We start from the raw sequence: 14,606 nt of genomic DNA on the forward strand, positions 1-14,606 counted from the left end.
CTCATCCACCCCAAGCTTTTCTGTGGCTTCTTCACCACTGAAGCTTAGGTATATTTTGTTGCTGAATTGGACCTTTTATTTACTAGTTAAAAATTTTACATGCCATTTTAATAGCGCACATTGTACCTACTTAAGGCTGTGCATTAAATGGGCTCAGGCACTGTTAACAATCTGCATGTTACAGAGGTTTTTTTGATTTTGGTTTTTTTTTTTTTTGAAACTTCTTGTTATAGTATAAGCCATTAAGAATTTATTACTAGTGCATTTTAGGTGGTGCTTTACAGTCATTTAATTACAGCCATCTAGCAATTATTACATACATGTGCATTGAGAGCAAGAACCCTGGCTTCTACCTGCCAAGACCAGAGTTCAGGCCCTCAGGTGTCGGTGATGTCATCGGCATATGTAGGGAAACACAAACATTTAAAGCTGTGCAGGGAGCTGTGTTCCTCCTGACACTAGGTGTTCATGAAGTCATCAGCTGGAGCTAAAGCACTGTAAAGCTCTAAGGACCTGAACTTGGCTCTTGGCAAGCAAGCAAAGGAAAGTCAGTTCCCCTCCTGCCCTAGTCCCAGCAAAGATGCAGGGCTTTTGGCTGTTAGCACAGAAGTTCAGCTGCAAAATTGGGCCCTCTGGAGCCCCTCGCACTCCTGTGCTCTCAGCCGCCAAGTGCATCCTTGTGCCATTAACCCAACCTGATCTGGTAGAGAATCGAACACACTGCATGTAAGCCAAAGGCAGTGTCTACCACATCTTCATGCTATTTGTCACTGTGACTGTATGCCCATATTTGAGTGTCTCTCTAGCTCCCTGCCAGGCTACTGCCCTACATCAAACATTGTTGCTAGTATCTTCTTCTGCAATGGAGTTCAGCCATCAGACTTGACCAATCATTGGTTCTAACAGTCTGTAACTCCTTCCTCCATTCAGTACTGACATTTTTCACTCCCTTTTGATGAAATAAAAATCCCAACCTGCAGTATTGTAGTACTGAACAGCTCTTGGGTGTGCCACATTCATAAGACACTCTTGTTATTGCCATGCTCCCGCTTGAAGACAAGCGCTTGCCTGAGATTCAGTTCTTCTGTGTTAAGGCTTACTCTTCTCCCATTCACAAGAGTTGTTACATTGCCTCCAGCAATGACTTGTCCTGTGCAAAAGGCAGCATACTCTGAATGGGTAAACTCAGTTTTTGCTTCTGGAAGAACTTTCAGAAGATTACTGAGAACTCAAAGGAGGAAATATTTCTGAAAGACAAGCTGGCAAGTTGATGCAGCTTGCTCTAAATCAAGAGTAACGTGTGCTACTTGGATTTCTTCTTGGAGCTGCTAGCAACCAACTGGCTTGTCTGGCTGACACTGGTGTTTTGGTACAACCACTCCAAAGCCTTCACCGTTCCCAAACAACACACATCCTGGCTGCTTTTTTCATGACTTTTAGTAATGGTTTACCAATATTTGCAGCCTCCAGTTGCAGAGAGCATGTGGTGCATGATGTTAGTACAGCATGACTCTGCAGAGAGGGCTGCATACTCTTCATCGAGCTGATCTTCATTAAGTTAATCTAACTTTCCCAGGACACCTCCAAAATTATCTGAGGAAGAAGTCATGTTTGTTTCTTGCTTCAGCAATGTTCAGAGGCCAACAATTTCCTGTGCTGTGCTTTGCATACAACCCCAGTTGTAATGCAGTTCCTTAGCCTGGCGTCCTGTGTTCCCACCAGAGTTTAGCAGGTCATATCTGAAGGTGAATAAGGCCACTGTAATGGTAACTAATATAGCAGTGTCCTCCATCTCAGCACTTGAAACTACTGACTTCAGAATGCAAAAAATATCATTAATAACGGATGGCTTCTGCCCTAAGGACTTACCCAAAAGGATGGCACAATGCAAAGCCCTTCTTCCCTGTGACTAGCTCTGGTATGTTCTTCTATCTTAAAAACAATATATTGCCTTTTTTTCTTTTTTTTTGGGGGGGGGGGGGGAGAGGGAGGTGAGAGGAGGGAGGGGAGTGGTGGGGGGGTGGTGTCTGTTTTCTTTGGAAGTATTGACAGCTTCTCTGCTCTTTGTTCTTGTTCTGTGGTCTCTACCAGGACCACAAAGATATTTCTATGCTACACAACTTATTCGAGACAGCAGATACATATCCCTATGCTGGCATAGCAGGAGGGTTGAGTAACCTGCTAGGAAGGAAGATGGGAAACAGCAGGAGGTAGGCAGCTGCAGTTCTTGAGCAATAGAATGTGTTTTATAGTTGTCTCATGGTGAGCCTGTGAGGAAGATGCTGCTGTTCCCACTGCATAAGTGGAGGTGGTAAAGTTAAGTTGGACAATTTTTCCACATCTCTCTGCAAGTCAGAGATGGGAAGTAACCCAGGGACAGAGTGCTGCCAAACACTGGTACCTGGTACTATCTTTCTAACTGTTTCTTCATCTTTCTTTCTCTTGCCTCTCTGACCTGAAACTTTCTAGCAATGTGGTAGCCGTGGCAGGACTCAGAGGTTTGGAAGGATAGTTTTAGTAGCCTCTGTTTCCCACCAGTATCTTCCGGCAGAAAGATTTACCACAGAGCTGATAGCAGGCTCCTGTTGACCATGTTTCTGGCTACAGAGCTGGGAAGGATAAACACCTCCTTAAGCACTCCAATATAGAACTAGAATGAGAGAAAGGAATAGAAATCCTCTCACAATGCAATAGCTAGAAGCAACCCAGCTGTTCTGTTTTATTCCCATCATCAGAACTATGGTCAGTCTCAGTGCAAGCTTGGCCACCTGTCAAATCAGGTTTGTGAACTAAAGCTTATTGGAATTTGACACGCTCTTGTCCTGGAGCACGCTGGTGTGATCAATATAGACTCCTTCTATAGCAGTGACACAACACGTAAGCTACCCTTGCAGTTCCAGATGTCCCTCGTAAATCATTAAAATGCTGGCCGGTTCTAATCAGACCCTTTGGGGTATAACGTAATGTACTATTTGAGAACTAAACCAAATAAATCAAGTTAGTACAGAGGTCAGACTGAGACTGAGCAGAGCTAAGACTTGCTTGCTGATGTGTGTAGAGTCTAAGAGATGCGACAGAAGGAGATAAAATCCCAAGTCAGCTAAGCAAATTGCTTTCTTCTCATTGTAAAATCTCACTGCTACATCTGCTGAAGAGAAAAAAAAGCAGAAACTCATTATATTCTGTAGCACAGATGATTTGAAGTCTAGAATTTCCCAGGAATTGTGTTAGCTCTTGGGATTACAGGTATTTGTAAGCATTTGTCCTTTAGGTGAACTGTTACCATATTTCTAAAACAAACTAGCCGTTAAAAATACGTGCCCCCAAATGCCACAGATCACCTGGTACAAAAAGAATAGAACACATTTTTATCTAGAGCATAGAAACCAATTAAGCACTAGCAAAAATAGTTCAGATTGCATTAGAACGCAGCTATTGTGGTTGCCCTCTGCAGTCTTGCCTGGGACACAAGAGGCAGCCTTGTGAAGGTGAAGGTGTGGGTGCTTTGCACTGCCCAAGTGCTGGGAACCAGTAAAAGCCTGTGTGCTGAGGTGTTGCTGCATGAACCCAAGTAATCAATGCTTTCTCTTTGATACAGAAAAGGTGAAGTGCCATCTGCAGTTTTCAAATGTTACGTGACTCTGAGGACAATACAGTATGGAGAACAACCAATCTCCATGGCAAACATATAGTTTGGTCAGCACAAATATTATTTGACAAAGAATGTTAATGAAGGCTAAATCCTTCATTCACGCTCTATCTGCATGTACCTTCCCATTGTACTTTATATTTAGAAGACAAATACCTTATAATTGATTCTTGCCTTTAGGGTGAGCAGTTTGTGGCAGAAGATCCTGTATGTAACTCTCTATGCAACTCTCAGTAGAGCTGTTTAATTCCCCTTGCTTTCCCTGACGCTTTTTTTTTTGGTCAAACCTGTCTGCTCCAAGCCCATTGCTCATTGGGCAGAGTGCTTTTAAAGCCTATACAGCAGAATAGCTTAGCACCTGAGCTTTACCTGTGGAGTTGTATTTTTAGTAATGGTCTGTGGGGAAGGCTGTCAGAGGCCCTGTCAGGCATGAATATCAGAAAAGGGTTTTGCTCTAATCCTGCAAAAGCTGCTGTTATGCTGAGTGCAGGCCTTGCTGTGGGGAGGTGAAAGTCATATGAACTCTTGGCGTTCATGCTGGTGGCTCTTGAGCTGAAATGTCTGGAGAGCAGTGCCAGGAATTGATCTCAGACTTTGCCTTTGGTAATGCAAACCAGTAATCCAGGAAGTCACCATAAAACTGTGAACAAAGTCTCTGTGAGATACTGGCAAAAATAAAAGAGTTAGCCAAAACTAGGGGGGTAAATAACTGGTGGTGACCAGAATGGAACTTCGGCTGTTTGAATGATGCACCTACACCAAAATGGGTGCATGCATGGAACAAGGTGGATTAATATTGTGTTATATTTTTAATTAGATGTAAAATAAGTCTGAATTTCTTTTAGGCCTCATAGAGAAATAGCTGAAACACAGATGGCAACACAAATACCAGTTTCATTGGAGGTGCGGCACAGCTTGTTGTGGGAACTTAGTGAAGATTTGTTGGTCAACAACTATCACCTAACCCACTTAACATGCTCTCCATTTAATTTGCTTTGCTATTGTAGTAAAATTGGAGCTCCCAGGTCAGACTCAGCTTTCATGGCTCTTGTAGTCTCTGCAGTGTCAGCAGGAAGCACAAACCAGAGCCTAAACTCAAGCAATGTGTATTCCTCTTAATGAAACCCAAAGCCAGGTGAAATATTTGGAAGAGAGGAAACAGGATATGTATCCCCTTTGGGGCTAGAGGGGGGTTCATAGTACTCAGAAACTTGGCCCACATTTCTGGTCTCCTCCCTTTCTACTGTGTTACAAAGGACTTGCAGCATTTTTAGGCAAACTTGGATCCGTCGTATGGTGTGAGAGAACCTAATAGGAAATTTGGTGATTCCCGCACTCCAGGCAGAGGAAACGTGTATTTCTGCTTTGTGTTTTTAGGAAAGTGGGAAGATGAAATTCAAAATAAAACACAGCAGATGGGAATCTCATGGAGACAGACACTGGGAATTGTTTAGACAAGCTTTGTCCCCAGTCCTTGAGCTCAGGCTTTAACAACTAAACCATAGAAAGACTTCAGAAAGACAATGAAATGCATTTTGGCTTCAAACACATTTCCTCCAGAATCCAATGAGAGTTGTGCATGTGACTCTGAAGGCAGAATGTAGCCAGCAGTATGGGGAATAGATGTAATGTGAGAAACTCTCATGCTATGTTATTATAGTCTGAATTGTTTCCATCATTTTGGGTTAAGTAATTCCCCACTATCCATCTCAAAAGTGCAAACAGTACAGCCTTGATGTGCCTCAGGGAAAGGAAGCAAACCAGCCTTTGAATCTTTACCCAACCTTACTGCTCATGTTTTGCTTTCTCTTCAAATCCTTTAATATTTCATTCCCATAAAAATATATTTACCAGGGGTTTTTGTGGCAGCAGTGAGCCTGTGTTTATTATTCTAGGAACACCACACGACTGACTTTAGAGAAAAGACAAGGCAGGAGCATAGAGTGCTGCAAATCTATCAGGGAACAGCATGTTTTCCACCTGTTGAGGCAGCAACCACAATAACAGATGCACGTAATAATTACCTCCACCTCAAAAGTGGCACCAAGTCCTGCACCTTCTGCTCCCCACCTAGCAGACAGCTTGATAACAGAATTAGAAGAGGAACACCAAGAGAGTACAGTAGGTAGTGATTTGTAAAGAACTAAAGAACAGCTCTTATTAAAGAACAACTGGAAAGTGGAAGATGAGAAGGAAAGATCTGAGGCACTGTTATGCTAAAAAATGAGTAGAGCTAAGGAAGTCCAGGAGCCTGCCTTATTTTTAGAGTGGTGATCAGGTTTTCACTAATACCTTTTCCAAGGCTGCTCTCACTTGTGCTCTTAACGTCAGAGATAATTTCTACAGATAAGCAGGAGCCACACCTACCTATTAGAGCCCACTCCTTCCCAGAGATGGATGGTCCTGCAGCAGCACAAGGGGCACAGACCCCTGTAGTGTAAGGTGCCTCATTTGAGTAAGTGACGCCACGAGTGACCATAACCCTGTGCCACAATCCTATTCTTCTTCCTCCCCCTGACATCTGGCACTGGGAGAGTGCTGGAGCTGTGCTACTCTTTTGTTTACAGGTGCCCTAGAGCATCTGGTATAAGGAGAAGGGCTGGGGAGAGGAGTAGGGATGCACAGCAGGTAAAACACCTTCAGTTCCTGATGAAGTGCTGAGGCTTCTGAGGCTCTTTTTCTCCCTTTCTTCTGACTACAAAGACGTGACATTTGGCTGGGTGAGGACTACCAGAGCCCAAACTGCGTGAGCTCTGGAGTGGTTTATACCATGGTAGTTCCTTACTTGCAGAAAGGAACAGATCTTTCCTAGCAGGGATTTGCAGGGGAAGGAATGATCTCAGCCCTGATTTAATCTTGACAGAAGCAGATGATGAGAAGACTGTGTGCTGAGTTGGAGTTTTCCTTTGAATTCCTATGGTGTTGAAGGCAGTACTATAAATAGAGACAGTATCCTTTTTACCCTGGTGCAATTCTGTCTCCAGCCTCCCATACAGACAGCAAGTCTGCTGGTAGGTATTTAGCAGGAATTAATTTAACCCAGTCTTCTCTTTCTGTACTTTTTTACTCCAACCATCCCAATGACTTCCACAGCCATACAAACATATTTCCTCAATAAAAATGTTCTGAGGAAGGTTGCTGATATTAAAAATCCCTCTATCCTAGTTATAAATAATTCATAGAAGCCTGAAAATATACAGAGTTGGTATTGGAAAAAAAAAAAAAAAAAAGGGGAGGGGGGAATAATTCCCCTTTCAAACTTCTTAATCTCTCTTTCTCTCTTTCTCTCTTTCTCTCTTTCTCTCTTTCTCTCTTTCTCTCTTTCTCTCTTTCTCTCTTTCTCTCTTTCTCTCTTTCTCCCCTCCAGGTTTTGATTTTGAATAGCACAGCATTTTCTTCATAGTCTGTTTCACATTTTCTCTAGCATAACTGGCTGGCCAATTTCCCTTCCCAGTAAGGACTCTTGTGAACATCAGCTGGAAAGGACACCCAGATACAGTGTTTCATGGCTATTATCTTAAAGATAGATCCGTAAGAAATAAATACAACATGGATTACTGGTTTAAAACAAAACAAAACAAAACCCCAAACTCAAACCCAGCGAACTCAGATTTAAGCATTTTTTTCAGTGGGAGATCCTCAGCTGGCGCATCCAGCTGGAAAGCAAACGAGAATTTCACAAGTATTGGAGTTTCTGAGTAAAATGGCAAAAATGGTAACCTGGCCTAGCCCTGCAGTTATCTCACTGCTTGTGGAGCTGGCTGTAGTTAAATTCATGCTGCTCAGTGCATCTATTGAGTTCACTGGGAGCTGGTTTGTAAACAAGCTTAAAAGTACTTGCCTGGTACTTGAAGCTCCTGCGCTGCGGTGTCTTGGATTACTTTTGTTTGAATAATGTCACTTAGTTTCCTCCTAACATGCCCGTTGCACAACAGATCTCTAGCCTCTCTGTGTTCATCTTATTTATTCAAAGCCTATTTTTAATTGTGTTAATGATAAACCATAATCCCCTACTCGCTTTGGACCTGCAACCATCAGCTCGAGCGAGGTGACTGGAGGGCAGCAGCAGTGGGAGGCTGCGTTGTGCCAGAGGCCGGTTGTCAGGTGGTGTAAGCAGATGTGACCCGGCCGGCATTGCTGGGGCTGCACAGGTCTACAGTTGCCATGCTCGTGCTGGTGGCCATGTTAGGATTTGCACCAGAGGTGTGCAAGGTGATGTGGTGCTTGGGGTTTACCCTAGAGACCCGGGGGTTTGCCTTGTGTAATTGTTGGCAGAGCAGTTGTGGCTCATCCGCAATGTAACTGAGGGGCGACTGGGCTTATTCCAGGCCCACCCCAATAGGTGGGCACCTGCGTTCATCCTTGCGGTGGACTGGTTGAGTCTGACCCTAGCTGTGTGCGTGGGTGCTGGGGTCGGGGTTGCCCCGGCACGCGTGTTGGAAGGTGCCGGGTTCTGCCGCCGGGCGCTCCCTCGGCGGGGCGAGTGTGGGTGGGCTGTGCCCCAGCCTCCCGGGCGGCACAGGGCGCCTGGGGCATGCCGGGGCGGGTGCGCTCCCACGCAGGGCTCCCCGCATCGCCTGCTCCGTTTTCCTCGGCGTTTGACCCGAATTCGGAACAAAAGGACCAAACTGGGCTTGAGGTTCGGGGGCGGCTGGGCAACGGCCACCACTCGCCGCAGTCCCGCCGGCCCTCCGCGGCCCCGTTCCCCTCTTCGTTGCTTGCCGAGGAGTCTGCCGGCCGGGGCCACGCCCGCGCCGGGCCGATGCCGCCACCTGGCGGCTAGGTGCTGTGGCTAGCGGGAGGCGGGGGCCGGGCGAGGGGCCGCAGGGGTGCGCCTTGCTCGCTCTCTGCCTGTATTCTGCCCGCTCTCAACCCATGCCTTGCTTGCACCCTGCCTGCATTGCATCTTCTGGGGGTGAACGGTGTGTGCGGCATCGTGGCCTGAGGCATTGCATGCTGCCCGTTACTCTGCGGCGTTTACAGGAATTTGCCATCAAAGTAAGAGGCAGGTTTTCCGGTTTTAAAACACCAACCAGTGTTTTAAAAACACCCAAGTTCTGTCACGTGAAATGCATTCAGTTTAAATGTTCTCTTCCCTCCACAGCCAAAACTGGCTGACTGGCCTCAGTCCTGCTGCTGCTAAGGCAAGAGAGTTTTTCTGGAGGTTGGGAGTGTGAGAAACACTTGTGCTTGGTGCTGGAGGCAGAATCTCTCCAGTCAGCCCAGGTATTCCTTTTTCACCAATTGAAAGTTGAAATTACTTTATTAGAGTTGACTGGTAAATGAACGTTAAATTTTGGGTTGGGTCTGAAGCTGATCATTGCTACTGCTGTGTTTTTGTTCACCTTGCAGAGCATATTTCCTACTAAAACAAAGGAGCACTCCAGCCCTGCTTTTCTGCTTCTCAGGGATGTCCAGTTCCCAGGGTTAGTCCAAAGCGAACCCCCCTGAGATGCTTTGTGTGAGGGTCAGGACCTCAGTGCCAAATGCTCTGCTTTGTGCTCTGGTTCCTATAGCCTGCCCCACAAAGCAGATGCAGATATCACTGAAGAAGGTTATAAAAGGTGGTGAGCAGTCTGGCCTGAAGGTAGAAGTCTCTCTTATAGGCAGCACTGGGAACAACAAGGAATGTTTTCCTTGTTGCTGCCTTTTCTTGAGTAGCCAGCTCACTTGGTGGGGAGTATTCATGCCTCTGCATTCCTGAATTTGGTACTAAGAATGCAAACAACTGCCATCCTCTGGCTGGCTTTGTGCTGTGAATGTTTGTCTGCTGGGAATCGAGAGCCAGATGTGCTTCACATAGTTTCCGAGCAGCACTGATCCATCAGATGACAGTAGCTATTCAGTGCTCTTATGGTGGCCCGGAGACACAAAGATGAAAGCCTGATGCCTGTCAGCACCTTCCCTGCCGTTCCTGTGTCCCTTCAGTTTTCACTTTAGTCCCCTTACAAAAGTAAATGCCACAGAATGCGATGTTGCAATGTTAATGACATTTTTGAGGAAAAAAAAATCCTAAGTTTTATGATGTTGAACTGTCAGACAAATTTGGGGTACGCTGAACTTTGTTGTCAAATGCTTCCTTGCACCCTCTCCTGTTGCCCATGAAGCTGTTTAAAGCCTCAACTGGGAACCCACCTTCTTCTTCAGAAACATTTTTCTTCACAGCATCTCATGGGTAATTTTTTTCTAGGGAAGATGAACAATATTTGAATGCTATCTCAAGCGAAGGTATTTTTGTGGAAGAAAAAAATACTAGTTTGATGAACAGTCAGAGGGAAAACTTGGAATGATTTCTTCAAGAGTGGCTTGTGTTATTTCCCATCTGCTCTGCCTTTTACCCCCAACTCAGTGGTTCTACCAGTTGTAAAAGCAATAACTAAATAGTGCCAGATTCGAGTCTTAAAGTACAAACCACTTTAGATACAAGGGGCAAAGGAGCAAAAGGCAAGGGGGTGGGGGTTGGTGGTGGTTCATAAAAAAACTTCTAAGCGTTATTGTAGCATAAATAATATGACATATTTCACCTCAAATAGCCTAACACTTCATAAAGTGATATGAGCTTCACTAGCTGCTGAAACACAGCTATTTCTGAAGTGGAACTTGATCTCTCTCTCTTTTTTTTTTTTTTTACCGTTTTCGCCAGCAGAGAGCAATGTTTTAAGGTGGAGAGTGAAGAATACAATGTACAACTGATCAGAAGTGTATTTTTGGAGAGCTTTGCAAAATTGAAAGATCAAGTAAAATCTCCTTTTAGTAATTATATGCATAAATGTTTTTCCTTAGTTTAAAAATGCAATTAATTTAAAACAGATACAGGAAACTCAAATAACATTGCGTCCTTTCTTTCATCAATACTGTCTTACAACTCTTTCGTAGCAGATGTTCTGGTTCCTTTCTTCTCTTCATTTAGTTTAATGTCCAGGTCCCGGAGCTGGCTAAGGAACCCTGAATTTGGGCAGATGTCTCTGTGAGCACTTACTGTTTTCAGAGCATCTACAAGTGTCATGTTTTCATGAATCATTAAAAAGGCAAGCACTAAAGATGCAGAGCGGCTCACCCCCATGGCACAATGAACAAACACCTTGCCTGCAGAAAGAAAGAGGCAGGGCTTTAGTGTTTATAAAACAAGAAACACACAAGGAGGAAAACTACTAGAAACAAGGTGAGAAAATACCAGTGACAATTAGTAGATACTCATGCTTTCAGGGATGGTTAGCTTTAAGATCATGTCATACATCTCAGAGAAGATGGTATTTCATAATGACCTCATGCATCTAACTTAGGCCTCAGATTAAAATAGTTAAAATTTTCTATGGAAGGAGAAGCTTTATATGACTAGTTTAGTTTTCTATGGAAAAGAAAAAAAACACACAACGGTTTTGGCAGAAAATTTTATCCCAGCACTGACTGTGATCACTGACAAGTCCAATAAACTCTGTAGGACAGTCTGCCTGTAAAAATGGACTCATAATTTACTGTATCTCAGCAGTCCAGTGTGAGCTATAACAAGGGATTTAATAAAGCATTCCAGTGAAAGCAGCAGATCTTGCAGCCAGTCAGAGTCAGAGCAAACTCTGGAACAAATGGAAATTATGATAACTAGGCCATAATCCAAACTCTGCTGACAAAAATTCAGCAGCCTGTGGGTCAGGCTCGTAGTTTTTGACTTAGTTCATTAAGTTCTGCTGCCTCTTTAGCTTAATAGACAGTCTGAACAAAGCTCCAGTTCTGTGAAGCACTTAAGCATGTGAACCATTTAAGCCCATGCTGAAGTGCTACTGCTCCCAGCTGAATGCACTGGGAGCAGGGCTGCTGTACATTGGACAGGATTACTGGCCTGGAGCCCATGCCAGTGTGCAAGGGGGGTGTGTGTGTGTGTAGGCACATGGATCCTGCCAGTTCCTGCAGGATGGACATGTGAGGGAGCATCTGCAGTTTCGTAACTTCTGCCCTTCCCTCTCACTTTGCTCCTAGAGTTGGCCCTTGCTCCCAGCATGCTGGGCCTGGGGCAGACAGGCTTCCCCAGCTCCCAGGAGCCTGGCTGTGGCCACCCTCCCTGCAGTACGTGGCATAGGCACCCTTGTCCTGTCCTTTGTATGGTGGTTCTGCATGTGCCTTCTCAAACCATATGGTGAATCCCAGCTTTGCTGTCTGCCTGCTACTGCCAGGAGAAGCCATTTGGCTGGCGCTGAAAAGTTCCTCCCAAAGCTTCTCTTTGCCTCCCTCTTACCTCCTGAAGTGTTTAAGGCTTTGCTTATGAAATTGGCAGCATCATAGAAGAAGATACTTAAATCAAAGGAAGGATCATCAAATGCTTCTACTCCGTAGTACTCTATTTGCAGATCTTCGTAATATTTGGCTCCTGTGTTGATGTTATATGGCCCATCTGCTGCATTAAGGATGTGAGTAATGTTGAGGCTTTGAAGAGTGGTTTTGCTCCTAGCAGCCCACCTGTTGAAAGACATGAAGGGCTTATTGGCAACCCTCCTAACATTTTACTAAAATAGCACGCTTTAAAGTTAGTGCCTGCTTTTGCTAGGGAAGGATGCTGGAACTGCATCTTGCTTACAGAGTAGCAAATTTCGAGAAGTCCATAGTGGCTTTGCATGTGAAAAATGTGATATGCTGTTGTGGAAAGCAGCACGAGCACAGACTTGCCAGTGGGATACTGTTAGTTAAGCCAATGCCTCCCAGCAGTTTATCCCCGGGAACATGGCTTACTGTATAAAGTGATCAATGTTTTCCCATAAATAGTTGTTTAGCAAGTTCTGGAGCTGAGTGTGCATGGGTCACAAGGGCAAGTACACACACAGATGCATCAGCACCTTGTTCCTGGTTCGTGAGGTGGCTACATCATGCACACCAGCCATGTTCTCACTGCTTCCCACCATAAACTGGGACTGAAGTTATTCCACAAAACTTGCTCCTTAATTGACATATTCAAGAGGAGGAAAATTACCTATACAATGTTCAGCAATCAAAATAGAAAGGAATGGCAATAAATAGAAGAATAAGAGATTTGCATGAAAATTCCTGTTTGATATTTTCAATCTAGAAGAAAGATTAGAACTGGACTGGCAAAATCTCTATTGTATAATTCATTCAGGTCCTCCTCCGTCATGACTCTTGATCTTGCTATTCTTATTTGAGTGTGAAGGTTACTGTATTTATCTGCTTCCTTAGAGCACAGTTTCCAGGACAGATAATCCATCTCAGAGTTGACACCACCTGGGATAGGTTTTTTTAAGGACTTTTGTCTAGAATACAAATAATTCTTACCCTGCCAAATCCACTGTAGTTCACAGAATATAGAAAACCCAACTCAGACAGACTTATGAGTAAGTTATTGTTTAGTATATCATGTTTTCCATGATATCCAAACTCCTTATGTTATCAGTTTTGAAAGACTATATAGCAAAAACATTCCCGAAAGCTGATCCCCAGCATACCACACCCCTTCCTCTTCCTCCCAGGGATAAACAACAGCTTAACTATAGGACCATATGTTCTTACGCATCTCCCAGGTAAATATTTGGCCAGACTTCATCCACATGATTATCAGATCCTCCTCTGAACCAAAACAGCCGCTGAAGGTCTGATAGTGCTGGTGTTTCATAGGAAGCTCTGCTCCCTGCACTGCTACTTGGAGATGAAGAGTCGCTGGTGTGAGGCATCTCACTCCTCTTTTGCACGCCGTCTGGATATATTAGAGACGACTTTTCTGAAATAAATTAAGAGGAAATTTTCATTCAGAAATAGTATTCCCTAGAAAGTAGTCCTGTTCGTTACTCTCCAAATAGAATTACATTATTACAACTAATGTGTGCAGCAGGGCCTGCAGGTATTGCTAAAAGCATCCAGAGAGCAGGACTGACTGTGGTAGTCCTCTACAGGCATGTAATTTATCCCCTGAGAAAGCAACAGCATAAGACAATATGATTTAATTTCTTGTCAAGTTATGCTGCTGAAAAAGAACATCCTGTGCCACCTGAATGCAGCATGGCTGAATCTTGTAGGTGCAAGTATTATTTCTGTTACTATAGTGCTGATGAGTGTATGTGGGAAAGCTCCAGGACTTAATGTTGGAGAACTACCAAAGTGGTCGTGTATGTGTGACTCTGGTTCCAGACATGGAAGTCTTTGAACGAATGAATCATGGGACTGACTTATACTTACAAAGCTTGTAGGGCCAAGGTAGAAATCTTCAGATGTGTACTTAAGACATACAGTGTATGGCTATACATACATAAAATGTATGTGCACACAGTTTTATTTCACTTATAGGGATGCATTTAAACACATGTACACACAGTCATGTAGATACAAGTACACATATGAACAGATTTTCACATGTATATATACATATCTATATATGTGTATATGTATATAACTAGAAGTAGAGAAAATTTGAACTAGTTTTTCTCTCTCTTAGGTGAATATCCTGAACACCAGTATACTTGTGTCTGTCTTAGTCTCTCCTCTGGGAGCTGTTCTACTTTTTATAAATAATGTGATAACTATTTTCCTCTGGAGAGAGGCAGTTTCTCTTGTCTGAGGGCTAGGGTACTTACCTGGGATGTGAGAAAAAAGAGCATAACAAAGCTCTGGCTTTGTTGCGGAAGATAAAAATCTTGTTTAGGACTATTTTGCTCCCTCACAGATTATGCAGCGGAGTATAGGCATCCCTTTTGCAATGTTGTTTAGTAATTTAGACCCAGCAAGCTCAGTCCAGCCCATCCAGTCTGACAGAGCCCAGCTGAGAGCAAGGATTCAAAGATATCCAAGCAGTCCCTTCACTGAGACTTCAAGAGCATTTCTTCTGCCAGAATCTCATTATCATGGATTGCTGTTCTCGCCCCCAGAAAATATTGATGAGCTTTCTTTGGTTGCTTGTTGGTATTAAAGTCATAATTAACACGGGAGCCAAACTAGAACTTCTGTTAAAGTGGGGTGGCCA

At 44.0% G+C, this 14,606-nt stretch overlaps 1 protein-coding gene across 1 annotated transcript; it reads right to left on the reverse strand.

The window, feature by feature from the left end:
* Positions 1 to 10,399: 10,399 nt before the first annotated feature.
* LOC128967939 (dual specificity protein phosphatase 13-like) lies at positions 10,400 to 13,335 on the reverse strand. The gene is made up of 3 exons (XM_054382233.1): positions 13,163 to 13,335; positions 11,880 to 12,100; positions 10,400 to 10,735 (listed from the first exon to the last, which is right to left on the reverse strand). Exons 1-3 carry the CDS (start codon positions 13,321 to 13,323, stop codon positions 10,509 to 10,511), a joined length of 609 nt encoding a protein of 202 aa, XP_054238208.1. The 5' UTR covers positions 13,324 to 13,335; the 3' UTR covers positions 10,400 to 10,508.
* Positions 13,336 to 14,606: the final 1,271 nt, after the last annotated feature.

Source organism: Indicator indicator, chromosome 7 (genome assembly GCF_027791375.1).
Source record: "Indicator indicator isolate 239-I01 chromosome 7, UM_Iind_1.1, whole genome shotgun sequence".
Lineage (NCBI taxonomy): Eukaryota > Metazoa > Chordata > Aves > Piciformes > Indicatoridae > Indicator > Indicator indicator.